At 32.9% G+C, this 14,373-nt stretch overlaps 1 protein-coding gene across 1 annotated transcript; it reads right to left on the reverse strand.

Moving 5' to 3' along the window:
- Positions 1-572: 572 nt before the first annotated feature.
- LOC113760179 (protochlorophyllide-dependent translocon component 52, chloroplastic-like) lies at positions 573-6,554 on the reverse strand. The gene is made up of 7 exons (XM_027302749.1): positions 5,858-6,554; positions 3,819-4,006; positions 3,326-3,415; positions 3,037-3,226; positions 2,682-2,879; positions 1,612-1,799; positions 573-1,027 (listed from the first exon to the last, which is right to left on the reverse strand). Exons 1-7 carry the CDS (start codon positions 6,416-6,418, stop codon positions 772-774), a joined length of 1,671 nt encoding a protein of 556 aa, XP_027158550.1. The 5' UTR covers positions 6,419-6,554; the 3' UTR covers positions 573-771.
- Positions 6,555-14,373: the final 7,819 nt, after the last annotated feature.

Genomic DNA, 14,373 nt, shown 5'->3' on the forward strand with positions numbered 1-14,373 from the left:
TTAATGTTGAACTAAAGTTTATAATCTTTAGTGATTTTGTCTAAGCAAGTTCAAGATGCCTTGTGTCTGTGACTAGAACGGTACGCAATGTCCCAAAAACCCCCACATTTGGGGCTAGAGAAATATGAACATAGTTAAAATGACAAGTGATGTTGATTTTTGAGTAAAAGATTAAGACATACTAAAAAGTTAAGTGAGACAAGTCATAGTTCTAATCTATGCCTTGTGTGCTAGATTACCTGCTAAACCATGACATACTTGAACAAAAAAAAATGGTTTGCAAGCTTTTATAGCTTATTATGTTTGGAAGAAAATCATGCATGTATGGTAATGTTCCAAGAAATCTATCTTATCCAATGTCATACTAATGAAAACAAGATTATCTTCTTGATGGATAGCATAACTCCCATTATGGAAATTGCATATTCCAACTACGGTTCTATTCCATTTTAACTCGGTATTATGCACATCCATTATATGCATAATACTCATAATGTTTGGACCATCGTCCTTTCCTTGTTCTGTTGCATGATTCTGGTAGAGGAAATTCTGCACAACGTATAGCCATATAATTTAGAAATTAAATTACAGGATGATATAAAAACCTTTAGTCTTTCTTATTAATGTCTGTACCAGACTCTATGTGAATGTGTGTACATAGAATTATGTATCTAAATGCTTCTAAGTGATATATGTACAAAGACACTGATGAATATTTTTCCTGTCATCTCTTTCATCTAAAACTCTGGTTAAGTAGCTGACAGATGTATCTCAGCGCGATGCGTGATCGTAGTCATGAAAATGGAAGTTCTTGTAAACAAAGTGGGATAACCACTTGGAAACCAAAAAGCTGATAATAGCTACTGAGACCAGAGTGCTTCTTGCTGCTGCGGATAGTGCACCCTGTTTTGCAGCAGCAACAATTCCAATTGAAGCAAGAGAGAAGACTTGCAACACAATCTCTAGTGCATTGAGCCCTTTATATGCTAGATTGCAACTACTGCAGCTGACTGTATGACTCCAGTACCTGAAGGAATAGGTCAACATGTAATCATGAAAAATATTCCTTGTTGGGTAAACTTTTCTAAGTCTATTGCACGTCACATATTCTGAAGAGAACATGAAGATAAGAACAATGTCTCAGGTTGATAAAGAACATGCATGTTATCTAGTAAATAAAGAAACGAAGAACACTTGGTCTTTCAACCAAGCAATCGAAAGCATTCTTGATTCCTGACCAATTGGTCTTAAGATTGGCTCCATAGTTCCTTTCAACATATAGTTCCTTTCCGTCTTACAACCATCCTAGCTGCCAAACTTTGGTCCTCCAGAGAGACAGTACAGGGGTTTTTTTTTTTTTGGTGTGTGGGTTGTGGGGGGTGAACAGATCAAAGACTGGATTAGGAATGAAATAAAGTTGAAATTTAAGAATTTCTTAGAGCTTTTTACCTATATAAGCTTGTATTTTGCATGTAGCACGACATGGAACGTTGGGTTACAGAAACTTATTTTGAAGTTTCTGTATGGAAGAGTGATCATCTCTACTGTTTCTATCAACACAAATAAAAAGAAGAAAAGGCCAATATTTCACTGAAACTGGAAGTGATGTACCTGTCCATAAGCTGCTCTCTTGGCGGAGTGGGTGGGAGAGATCCAGTGTACTTTGTTCCCCAGTCAATTTGACCATTGCTATACTTGTTTAACCACCTTCTGAAGCCCACCACAAGGGCATCTGCCTTTGTGGGAACAAAGCAAGCTTTATGCCAGTTTAAGGACCCAAATTCCTTTATCTTCCGCTCCTAAAGAATAGAATGAACACAATAATTAGTAAATCAGGCTACTACTTTTCGCGAAGATTTACAAAGTTTGACATGTTTCCAGATAGAAATATGATAGAGGACATGATACCCAAGCTAAGGAAACCTTAAATGGTGGATGGTCTGCACAGAAACCCTAGCTATGAACTCTATCATATTTTCCTTTTCTTTTCAATTCTGGATATGTTTTATTTGTGTCGTTGCAAAGGCTAATATTTGTGGCCATCCAATTTATTATCACCGTTCAAGTCCTGCAGTTCTGGCCTTGCAGCCTCATGCTTGAAAAAAAAGACACCAAGTGAATATTATGCAGTATCACACTACAGTTGTTTGATCAAAATTTGTGTTTGGCTATCATCTCTTAATTACAGTTCTTTGAATACGCTAACACCAAAATGATAATTTAATTTTTGTTTTTGGTGCTTAAACTGGTTAAGTTGGTGTGCATTTAAAAGTTCACATTGAACACAAAGGTAATTTTCTAGAGAATGAGTTCCTTTAGTTGTTAATATTGTCCAGCATAATTGTTAAGACTGTTCAGCATAATATGTCAAAAGTAGGATCATTGGTCCTAAAAGCTTCTGATAGTGCTATGCAGCCTCAAAACTCTTCCAATATGACTAAAACGTAATATTCTAGTAATCATGTACTCCAGAATACACAGCTCATATGTATTTGCCACCATGCACGTTCTCATTTCATCATAATGGCCCTTATGCTCTAGATTTTCTTTGGAGAATTGAAAATTTCAATATAGAGTTGCAACCATGACATTCTGATGTTCAAATTACCATGACTGAAGATTTGGACACGTACATGGACCCCTGTTGTAGAAAAGAGAAGAGGAAAAGTTCCAGGGAGTACCTCCACATGGAGAAGATATAAATCTGAATCTAGAACTAGATTTTGGTTCAGATGAAATATCCAGCGTGGAACAATACGATCTATCCAGACACCGAAATTCCTTGGTGAGGTAAATATCAATCTGCTATTGCCTGGGCTAACTGGAATACACAGGAACACCAAAAGTATCTTCTTCACCGGCTTAGGTGTGGATGGATTCTGCATATAGTTATCCCTTATATGAATGCTATAAATGGACAATTATACAACGATAGGTAGATATTATAGAAAAGAAATAATTAAGAAACAAGGTAGATATTATAGAAAAGAAATAATTAAGAAACAATGACTAACTTCAATATTACCAATCAATTACCTCTGTGGTTCCAGCTGGTGAAGCAGATATATTATCTGGATTGCCTCCTAATGACCCGGAGGAATAAAAAACACAAGGTGGAATAAATATGTTATCTGAAATTGTCGATGATTTTGCAGTGAAACCCTTTTTGTCTAATGTCTTTACCCTTATCTCAAGTGGTCTGCCTCCTTCCCTGTCAACCTTAACAGTGCAGGAAAATGCAGAAAAGAAACTATTAGTAATTTGGAACCCATAAAAAAGGTCAGGAACAGCAAACATTCTCAAATTATAAGGTAAAGGCTCTTATCTCTTTGAGGGCTGTGGGGCTCTCATTATGCCATAATGTGCATACGGAACATGAGAAGGGTCCATAAGATTTTCAATCAGAACCTCGTACCTGTAAATGCTTGGCTATCAGAAGCAACTTAAGAATAAAACAAACATTATTTGACATAACTTTTCAATCACTTTTTCTGTTTTTCTTATTACACTTCATAACATGAACACAAGAACCAAAACCTTTTAGTTTTACCATCTTTTGAGTTTTACCTATTTCTCTTTATTGATTTTTCCCGCATTTTTCTCACCCTTCTTGAAGGAAGCTAATGAATTTCTTTCTTTTTCCTTTGCATTACCCAGAGCATGTATTGAATACCGACACAAGTAACAGTGAAAGCAATTTAGTTTAGCATTCCATAGAGATAGCAGCCTTTTCAATGTGATTAGAGTGCAAATGAAGATTTGCATAGTATGAGCGTGGAACAACAACAACCACAGAAAGGGGGCAACTAATTGCTTACCCATATTGTATATCTCTAGTGATCATCCGGCTGGTAAAGGATGGATCATCAATTTCCGGGATGTATGGAGGCTTTTCCTTCGAAAATATGTCTTTGTACCGGTTATCAGCATTAGGCCAAAACCAAAGAATGCCATTTTGCACACAACTTGGATATGCAGCTACACATGCTTTGCTAGAAGTATGGATCTGAACTTCCAAGCAAAATGTCAATCCATCATGCTTTGGTTTAGGTACATTGGAAATGGCAAGGTTTGCATGCTTAGACATGATTTATCTGCTATGTACAACAAAGTAAGCAAATGCATTTCCATAGCATCAAGTATCAGAATGAAGCTCCAAACTGTCATACTTAAACAGTAGAAAGCTATTGGCAATATTCAAAATTTCTAAATTTAGTATTGCATAAAAGATGTTCACAACAACTGGAAACAATATTCATTGAATAACTGTCCGACATAGAGGTAATTCAAGTTTTGAACCGAGCCAAGCTTGATTGGTAGAGAAAGAAAAATCGCTTATCAGAATATTATGCATCTTCTCATAGAGCCTTGGTGGAGAATTAATTGAAAAAAAAATGGAAAAAGAGAAGTGGCAAAATTTTTTGTAGATTTCAAGTTCATAATGGCTGATGAACACTTAAAGTTCTTTTTACTCTTTAAACGAGGAGATTTTGAGTCCGAAAAGGTAAAAACAAGCGGAAATGTCGTACTGGAATAACCAGACAGTAGGCAGACTACTAAAACCTGAAAATTTTCAGTGAGTTTGGTCAAATGAGTTCTGCTTCTTTCCCCCAGCTATTCTTGATTCCCTATCTACAAAGGGCCTCGAGTTCAGAGTAGATATGTATGTATGTGAAAGCTTACAAGTGTATTAGATGTGGAAGTTATTAAATATTTTAAATTGGATTCCATCATCTAATCCTAAGGTATAAAAGACACTATGGCCATTCTATCATAAAGATCAAGCCTACATCAAATAAAAATTTCACCAATCCAATTTCACTGAATTCTCATCCACTTCCTCTGCTAGATTCAGATTTGTAGCTCATGGTTTGCATATAAAGTTTCTGGGTAATTTCTGGTGGAGGAATCCGAAATTCATATGACTAATTGTCAGTTAAAATTGAATATCCCCATTCAATGATCCTCGCCTTAAATGCCACCAACAAGTTATCGTTGTATCCGAATAAGACACAAATAACTTCTTGCAATGGCTAGGTAAAGTGTGCATTATACTTGAGAAGTTTCCATCATATCTAGAGTGTTTTGCCTGCTTCAGTGCTAGTGATGAATATCTGCCTATGTACAAATTCAAAGTCAATCTTGTGCTATTCAAATAGGCATATAAAACTTTGGAGCTTTCTTCCAAACTTGATTATATATGTCAAAAAATTGGCTTTCCACAGCTAGTCTGCTATTGATAATGGTCCTACCTTCACTATTGTCATTTATGTGCTATAATAGCTTTAATCTTTCAGCTACTACATTCTTCAAGAAAGAGCAAATTATCTGGACGGCCACCAAACTTTTGGAATCATCGAGTTTTGATCATTGAACTATTAAAAGTTTGGTTTTGGCCATTGAACTATCTCAAGTTTAGATTTTAGGTCATTCCGTTAGATTTCATCGTTAAACATGATAGATACAAGTGATCGCACGATTCACGAGACAAAAGAAAAGGGCATAGTTAATGATTAAATCTAACGGAATGGTCCGGAATCTAAACTTTAAATAGTTCAATGGTTAAAATCAGACTTTCAATAGTTCAGTGATTAAAATTCGACGATTCCAAAAGTTCATTGGCTATACGGATAATTTGCTCTCAAGAAAGTTACTAAAAATTTAGATATAACAGAGGATAAGGCAAAAGGAAAGCATGTGACTTGCACAGTGATTAAACAAATATGAGTGTAGCAAACAGCAACAATGACACTGAATGAAAATCAATGCATCGAAAAGGAGAACTAGCGGATAAGAAAGACGCATACTTCACATAATTCACAATCATGAAAATGAACTTGTTAGCAATTTCAATTACCGGAGGACCATCTCGGGGTGCTTGTGGAATGAACTGGCAATCGCCAGAACCACCAAAGCACCAACCATGATAAACACACTGCAACCTGCCCCACTGATCAATCCTTCCTTCAGACAAAGGAGCCAACCTATGAGGACAAGTATCATCAAACACCTTCCACTCATTCTCATTCCTATCCCACCACACAACAATATCAATTCCCATCACTTTCTTCCCAAGTGGCCTCCTTTTGTCAAGATCACAAACAGGCATCAGTGGATACCATTGTGCATACCAATCAAATTTCTCATCTTTTTCTGAAGTCTCAGTTTGTTGACCAAACGAAGCGTCTTTGGATGATTGATCAGCCGCTGGCACGGTATCAGTGGAAGAGATGGCCGTGGAAAGCTCGAATTTTGCTTTCTTGAACTGATATGAAGGGAGATGTGAATTGGTGGGGTGTTGATAGCTAAACGAATTATGCGAGATTGGATTTTTAATCTTTGTTCCAAAGGGTCTTCTTGTGATCAAATTAAGGGGCGATGATGATGATGAAAGGGAAGTAGCTGTCAAAGTTACCATTGCAGCTTCTTTAATGGCAGTAGTTTGTCAGTGTCCTGACTCCCGCAGGTTTCAAACAGAGGTTATCTTCATGCATGTATACAGTATACACAGCTGAAGACGGAAGTGTGTGTGTTGTGTGTGGTTTTTGGCTTGTGGGGATAGTACGAACTTCCAGATAAAGACTGAAAGGGGGGGCGCAAAACTTTGTGGATGAGGCGCGTCACCCCCATCATTGAAACTAATTTTGGGTGCATCAGCTGTAAAAAGCTGAAAGGTGGGAAAAATCTTCAAAAACTTGGCCACATTATTATTTATTTGAGAAATTGCAAGACTTATCTTTTTTTTTTTTTTTTTTTTTCGACGGAGTGGGTGTCCGGGTCAAGTCCTTAAAGGCGGCCCGACTAATCCCACTTCGGCCCGGTCCAGCGCCCCAACTTAGACCTAGCACGTTAAACGCACGGAGAAGCCGATGTTGCTGCGGAGGTTCGACCCCAGGACCTGACGGTCCCGAGGAAGAGGCGCCAACCACCAGCCCATTCACGTGGGGGCAGAAATTGCAAGACTTATCAAGCATGTGAAAAATGTATTTGGTCAATTTGGAGAAAAATGTTTTAGTTTCTAACAACAAAGTAAAATCCAATTGGGGTCCATATGGAAAAGTTCTAGGGATAATTTCAGAAAATTACACTCATCTTCGTTGATTTGATAGTTTTAATAATAAAATTTTAAAATAATATTGACTTGGATAATATTTTAAATGAATACCCAAAAATGCCCTTGTAGGATGAGTTTTAATTTATTTTCCTATACACTTATAGGATTATTTAATATAATTATAAGGAAAAGGTACCAAATTTTTCATGTCTATATCTACTATTTGACAAACAGCTATAATAATAATTTTATTACTATGATATGATATTTTTTATGGTAATTTATTATGGATTTAGATTTATAAGATAGAAAAAATTGTTGAAATAATTCATTTAAAATTTATAAATTTTTGGAGTAGTGGGATTATCATAATTTAGTAGTGCTTTTGTGCCATTTCTTTTTGATTTATTGTTAATTTTAATACCAAAAGATAGAAAACAAAGATCAGCAAAAATATTGGATTATAGATAAAATTAATTCAGAAATCTAGAGGCAATAGTGGTAGTTTTACAATTTTATTGGCGAAAATTTTTTTAAAAAAAGGAATAAGAACGAAAAATAATGAAAAATAATTTTAAAACTTATTCTAAGTATAAGCATGCCAAAAAAGAGAATTTTATTAACATATTTAAGGATAAAATTGTCATTTTAAATGATAAGGGAGGTATGTATAATTTTTCAAACCCCATGGGAGCTCAGTGAAATTATCAGAAATCTCAGGGAAGGTTTTTGAAATTATCCCAAAATTTTATGACTAATCATTATGTAAAGTTCAAATTATCTTTTACCAAATTGATCAAGCACAGCGGTTGCCTCAATTCTGTTGGAGGGAAGTACTTGTAATTAACTGGTACTTCAGTTTAGCTGGAAGATTAACGTAGAAACTCCAAGAAAAACGGTTACTATGTCATTGTTCAACTCTTGGCTTTAGCTGTTTAGCATAAGGAGCATAAAGGTGTGGTCTTGTCTTGTAAGTTGTGCAACAGGGGCAGGGTTCATCTCATCTCATCTCATCTCATGCTTGAAATTTATTTGAAGCCAGGTCCAACTTTTGGCTTCAAGTGTGACACGTACCATGAATATTTACCGAAGATTGGGAGTTGGGACCATTCTGTTACACAATCAAAGTCCAAATTACTCTGTGGGATAATATCAGAAACTTCCCCTTCTTAGGTTTCTCCCAATGTAACTTAATGACTCTTATATTTTAAAAATATCACTTACCTCCCGTAACAAAATAACTTTGTTAATCCTCGCTTGATACATAATTCACATGTCTAATGAATGGAGCTCAAAAAATTTAAAAAAAAAAAAAAGAAAGAAAAGTCACTTTCTTCTATTTCCCCTTTTTCCAACACTCTCTCTTACTTTTTTTTTGGGTGATTATGCAATTTTTTATTTATAAATTATAGTAAATTAAATTTTGCTTATCTTTTACTTTTTATGATTGTGATAGAGTGGCAGTATGATTTTTTTTGTTTATTTTGAATTGATCTTTATAATGATTTAGTACAACTCAAAGGCTTGAGTCTGTAGTTGAGAAGAGGTTAAACAAAAAATAAGATTCATAAGAAATTAATTTTGAGCATATAGAGTTGAATTAATGCTAGCGTATTTATTTACAAACATCCTTTTCATATTTAAAATTTATATTTTTATAGACTATTTATAACTTTGTGATGTGGTTGAACTACTAGAAATTGCATTTTAGGTGATGATTTTTTTGAAGCAAAGAAAGTGCCTTAGAAGCATTTCTATTTAGAAAAATGGGTAGTTTAGGGTTTTTAAAAATTTTGTTATTTTTTTTATCGCAACGATAACAGTTATATAACCTAATCTAACCTAATCTAAGAGAAGGAAGAGTGGACAGAAAACCCCGTCGAAAGAAGCCACCCGAAGGTGGCTGCCACAATTAAGTGGCAAGTTTGGTGGGAGACAAGGGTTGAACCCTTGACCTCCCACTTTCCCAAGTCTTGGGGTTACCGCAATTAAGTGGCTTTTAAAAATTTTGTTACACAAATAACAAAAGTAAAGGAGATAAATGATATTTTTAAAACCTTATGAGTGCTAAATGATATAAAGATAAACCTCATGGGAGGTTTTTGATATTATCCCTTACTCTTTTATTCACATAAATGCATTTAATTTTGTGATTAATCTACCTATATTACAATAGTTTTTGATTAACAATTAGTAGTAGAGTCATGTTTAAGACCACAGACAGTGTAATCTACAAACTTACAGTTACCTATCGTAACAAGTTTTGCCATACTACAAAACGCTTCTTTTAAAAATGCTAATTTATCCATAACCCAAACATTACTTCATCTTCTGAATTCCTTCCTTCTCCCGCTCCCCTCCTCTTTTCCTCTGATGTCTTTATCTTGTTGGTCTTTCTCCTCTTTTCCCCCCTTAACTATCCTAACATCTTTACCATTAATTTTCTACTAAGTTGTAACATATTTTGGTAAGACGTAGGAGCGGCCAGAGGACTTGCTTTCTTGCACGCAACTGAAAAGCAAGCCATCTACCGGGATTTTAAGGCCTCTAATTATCTTGCTGGATTCGGTAATTATCCACCTTAATTAATTAGCTACTAATTTTTAACATCTTCTTATTCTTCTTCAGCAACTAGGAATAATTAATTGCAGGCAGCTAGCTAGCTAGTTGGCTGGTGTGGCTTAATTTACAGTCAAGAAATAAAAAAAGAAAAAGAAAACCATTTTCTTTTTTTTTGTTAACTTCTTTATTGCAGCATATAATACGTAATTAGTTAGATAATGAACGAATGAATTAATAAGGTTTTGGGTTTTGGACTGGCGTACGTGTATACAGGACTTCAACGCAAAGCTGTCTGATTTTGGACCGGCCAAATTAGGCCCTGTAAACGGCTATTCCCATGTCACCACCCGGGTGTTGTCTAGCTCCTGAGTACATGGCCACTGAACCACCAGCCTTTGGGCCGATGGCCATCATCAAGCCTTTAAGGGTTGGTGAGGTGGAAGGCAAGGTTTGACATTAAAAAATGTGGATTTGCTTCAAAAAATTCAGGTGGGTGTGTAGTACACCCGTTTGGTCCTGTGGTGGTTCAGTCCCCTCCGAATTATCTCTGGACCTCCTTAGGTTCACCCCCTCCCCTTAGTATAGGATAGATTAGAATTAGAATATACTACAGTTGTCGTCTCCGGAAAAAAAAAAAAAAAGAGTACATGGCCACTGGTAAGTAGTAGTAGAGACTAGAGAGATTATAAATCCTTTTTTTTTAGGGATGGAGTTCGGGGTAGGCTGAAAACGAGCGGTTCGAGTCAAAACTCGACTTGAACTCGAGTTGAGTTTGAACTGGCTAAATTGAACTCGAGTTCAAATTCGAATTCAAAATATTAACCTCGCGAGCTCGAGTATATATATATATATATATATATATTATTTATTTATTTATTTATTATTTTAATAGTAAAATTACATATATATATTTCTAATATTTTATTATTTATTAAGAAAAAATAATTATTTGTTGTTTTTGTTAGATTAATTTTTAGAAACTTGAGCTAACGAGTTGCTCACAAGTCAGAAATTCGAGCTATATTACGAGCTGACAATTCGAGCTGCTCGTGAGTCAGAAATTGAGCTACAATTTGTGAACCTTGTCGACTCAAGTTCGAGTCTGGCTTTTCCTTGATCGAGTCGAGCTCGAGCTCAATTTTCTTGACTCGTTAAGTTCGAGCTCGAACTCGAGCCTACCTATTATTAAAACGAGCTCGACTAGACACATTCAAAACTCGACTCGACTCGGCTCGTTTGCAATCCTCGTTGGGGGTTAAAATTGTCCAATAAGATCTAAGTAGGAAATCACGTAGGGTGAAAAAGGGCGGCACAAATTTCCTAACAAAATGACAATTTGGGGTTGAATCCGAGTTATGCACGGCTTCTTTGTGGTCTATCACAGTAACCCATTTGACCTCCTCCTCTAACTCTAATAAATTTCTCTTTGCGTTCAAACAGGTTTTCTAAACTTTTTCCGAGCATATCTCCCTTGCCAACAAAATCATATCATATCATATCATAACTATCTTAAACTACATAAAGCGCGGCAGCTCCAGCTACAGTTGATTGTCTTGGTTTCAATGTGATTCTCCAGCTGATTTCGTCCTTTTTGGTCCTTTCCAAGCTTCCGTGCAGCCCCTTTGGCTGCTGGTGCCTTTTTGCTCATTTCTGCTTTTGTTGCCTTCTTCCAATTGTGCCCTTATCCTGGTTTCTTTGTAATTTTATGCTCAATTTTGTCCTTTTGTTTGCTGTCCATCCTTCGGCTGCTGCTGCAATTGTTATCTAACAGTTTTGTCCTTTTGTTTCTTGTGCATCTTCCGGTGCTGCAATTGTTATCTAACTTTAGTGACAAAAATATATTAATTTATCGATTTGATTTATTAACTTCCTTCTTTAACTTTCTCCTTCTTCAAAATATAATTTCCTCTGCTCTTTTATATTTATTTCTTGTGCATCTTCCGCTGCTGCAATTGTTATCTAACTTTATTGACAAAAATATATTAATTTATCGATTTGATTTATTAACTTCCTTCTTTAACTTTCTCCTTCTTCAAAATATAATTTCCTCTGCTCTTTTATATTTATTAACTTTCTCCAAAATATATATATTAGCAAAGATATTAATTTTCTAAAAAATATACAAATCAATAAAAATTCTGTGTGCATCTAATATATGCAGAACAATATAAATTCTATGTGGTACATTATCTATTCATTGATTTTGAATGAGATATTAATTCATCAATAAATAAATTGCTTCATGATTAAATAAATATTTATTCATATATGCTATTCAATCAAACATTATTAATTTTCGATATCAATGAACTAACGAACTCTTCAAAATTGTGTTATCTTTAAATTTTAGAATCTTATTAATTCCCAAAAAAATTGAGTAAGATATTGATTGATCAATAAATAAATTGCTTCATGATTAAATAAATATTTTTTCATATATGCTATTCAATCAAGCATTATTAATTTTCGATATCAATAAACTAACGGACTCTTTGAAATTGTGTTATCTTTAAATTTTAGAATCTTATTAATTCCCAAAAAATTAATGCAAGTACTATTCTTTCCAGCAACATTTATTTACAAATCAATCGATCTAATACTCATAGAATACAAAAATGATTATTCGATTAATAAATACAAATATATGATTTCTTAATTTCTAATATCACATTGTTAAAAATCTTTAATTTATATATGTTGCTTCGATATCACATTGTTAATTTATATACAAGAAACAAGATACACACATTGAATAATAAAGATGTTGCTTCGATGATATTCTCTCTTAATTATTGTTTCTTTACTTTTGTTTGTTGCAGTTGTGCAGCTGCTACCTTCCATTCCCTAATGCAGACGCGAATGTTTTGGGCTATCCAAATCTATATATATTCTTGCATCCTATTTGTGTGCCTTTATATAGATATATATATATTCATTTTCTCCAAAATATATATGTCGACAAAAATAATGATTTTTTAGAAAATATATATATCGACAGAAATTTTGTGTGTATCTAATAAATATAAATCAATTGTGCCACTTTGTATTAGCTTCCATTAATACGACCAATTGTTTTTAAAAATATAGGATAATTTCCCTCTATTTCAAAAATGTAACTTCCATAATATTTGTTAACTACTAAATTATTAATTTAAAGCTTTTGCATTTTTGAGACTATTTTTTGAGACTAAAAAAAATATTAAATATCAAAAAATTACGCAGGTCACTAAAAATCCTATGTATATCTAATACATACTAACGAATAAAAATTCTATATGTATCTAATCAATATATATAAATTGATTATGCTGTTTTGTATTAATGCAGATCAATGAAAATTATATGTGTTTAACCTATATCTAATGTATATAAATTAATAATACTGCCTTGTATTAACATATAATAAGTGTTTTTTTATCAAATAATTATAATTTCGAGACTATTTCTATATTTATAATTTTCTCTCCTTCTTTATATTTATCCGCTTATTTATTAACTCACTTATTAATTAATTTTGTCAAAAGTGTGTATATTGACAAAAATATTAACTATTAAAAAAATGCAAATCACTAAAAATGCTATGCACATCTAATACATAAAATAGCGTTCTTTTTATGTTTATTCGCTTATTTATTAGTTTTCTCCAAAATATATATTAGCAAGAATATTAAATATGAAAAAAATGCAAATTCTTAAAAATCCTATGTACATCTAATATATGCAAATGAATAAAAATTCTATGTGTATCCAATTAGTATATATAAATCAATTATGATGTTTCGTATTAAATATCAAAAAAATATGCAAGTCGCTAAAAATCCTATGTACATCTAATACATACAAACAAATAAAAATTATATATGTATCTAATCAATATATACAAATCGATTATGGTGTTTTGTATTAATGCAGATCAATGAAAATCATATATGATTAGCGTGCATCTAATATATATAAATTTATAATACTACTTTGTATTAACATATAATAAGTGTTATTTATGTGAAATAATTATAATTCGACACTATTTCTATATTTATAATTTTCCGTCCTTCTTTATATTTATCCGCTTATTTATTAACTCACATATTTATTAACTTTGTCAAAAGTGTGTGTATTGAAAAAAATATTAAATATAAAAAAATTACACAGGTCACTAAAAATCCTTTGTATATCTAATACATACTAACAAATAAAAATTCTATATGTATCTAATCAATATATATAAATCGATTATGCTGTTTTGTATTAATGCAGATCAATGAAAATTATATATGTTTAACATATATCCAATATATATAAATTAATAATACTGGCTTGTATTAACATATAATAAGTGTTATTTATGTCAAATAATTATAATTTTGAGACTATTTCTATATTTATAATTTTCTCTCCTTCTTTATATTTATCCGCTTATTTATTAATTTTGTCGAAAGTATGTATATTGACAAAAAATATTAACTATTAAAACAATACACAAATCGCTAAAAATGCTATGCACATCTAATGCATACAATAGCCTTCTTTTTATGTTTTTTCGCTTATTTATTAATTTTCTCCAAAATATATATTAGCAAAAATATTAAATATGAAAAAAATGCAAATTCTTAAAAATCCTAGGTACATCTAATATATGCAAATGAATAAAAATTCTATGTGTATCCAATCAATATATATAAATTAATTATGTTGTTTCGTATTAATACAAATCAATGAAAATCATATGTACTTAACATGTATCTAATGTATATAAA

Source organism: Coffea eugenioides, chromosome 1, assembly GCF_003713205.1.
Source record: "Coffea eugenioides isolate CCC68of chromosome 1, Ceug_1.0, whole genome shotgun sequence".
Lineage (NCBI taxonomy): Eukaryota > Viridiplantae > Streptophyta > Magnoliopsida > Gentianales > Rubiaceae > Coffea > Coffea eugenioides.

Coding starts and splice junctions, on each gene's coding strand:
- LOC113760179 (XM_027302749.1), bottom strand. CDS start 6,418: ATGGTAACTTTGACAGCTACTTCCCTTTCATCATCATCATCGCCCCTT. Junction 3,416..3,818: donor ACTAGAGATATACAATATGG/GTAAGCAATTAG, acceptor AAGCATTTACAG/GTACGAGGTTCTGATTGAAA. Junction 1,028..1,611: donor AGAGAGCAGCTTATGGACAG/GTACATCACTTC, acceptor CTATTCCTTCAG/GTACTGGAGTCATACAGTCA.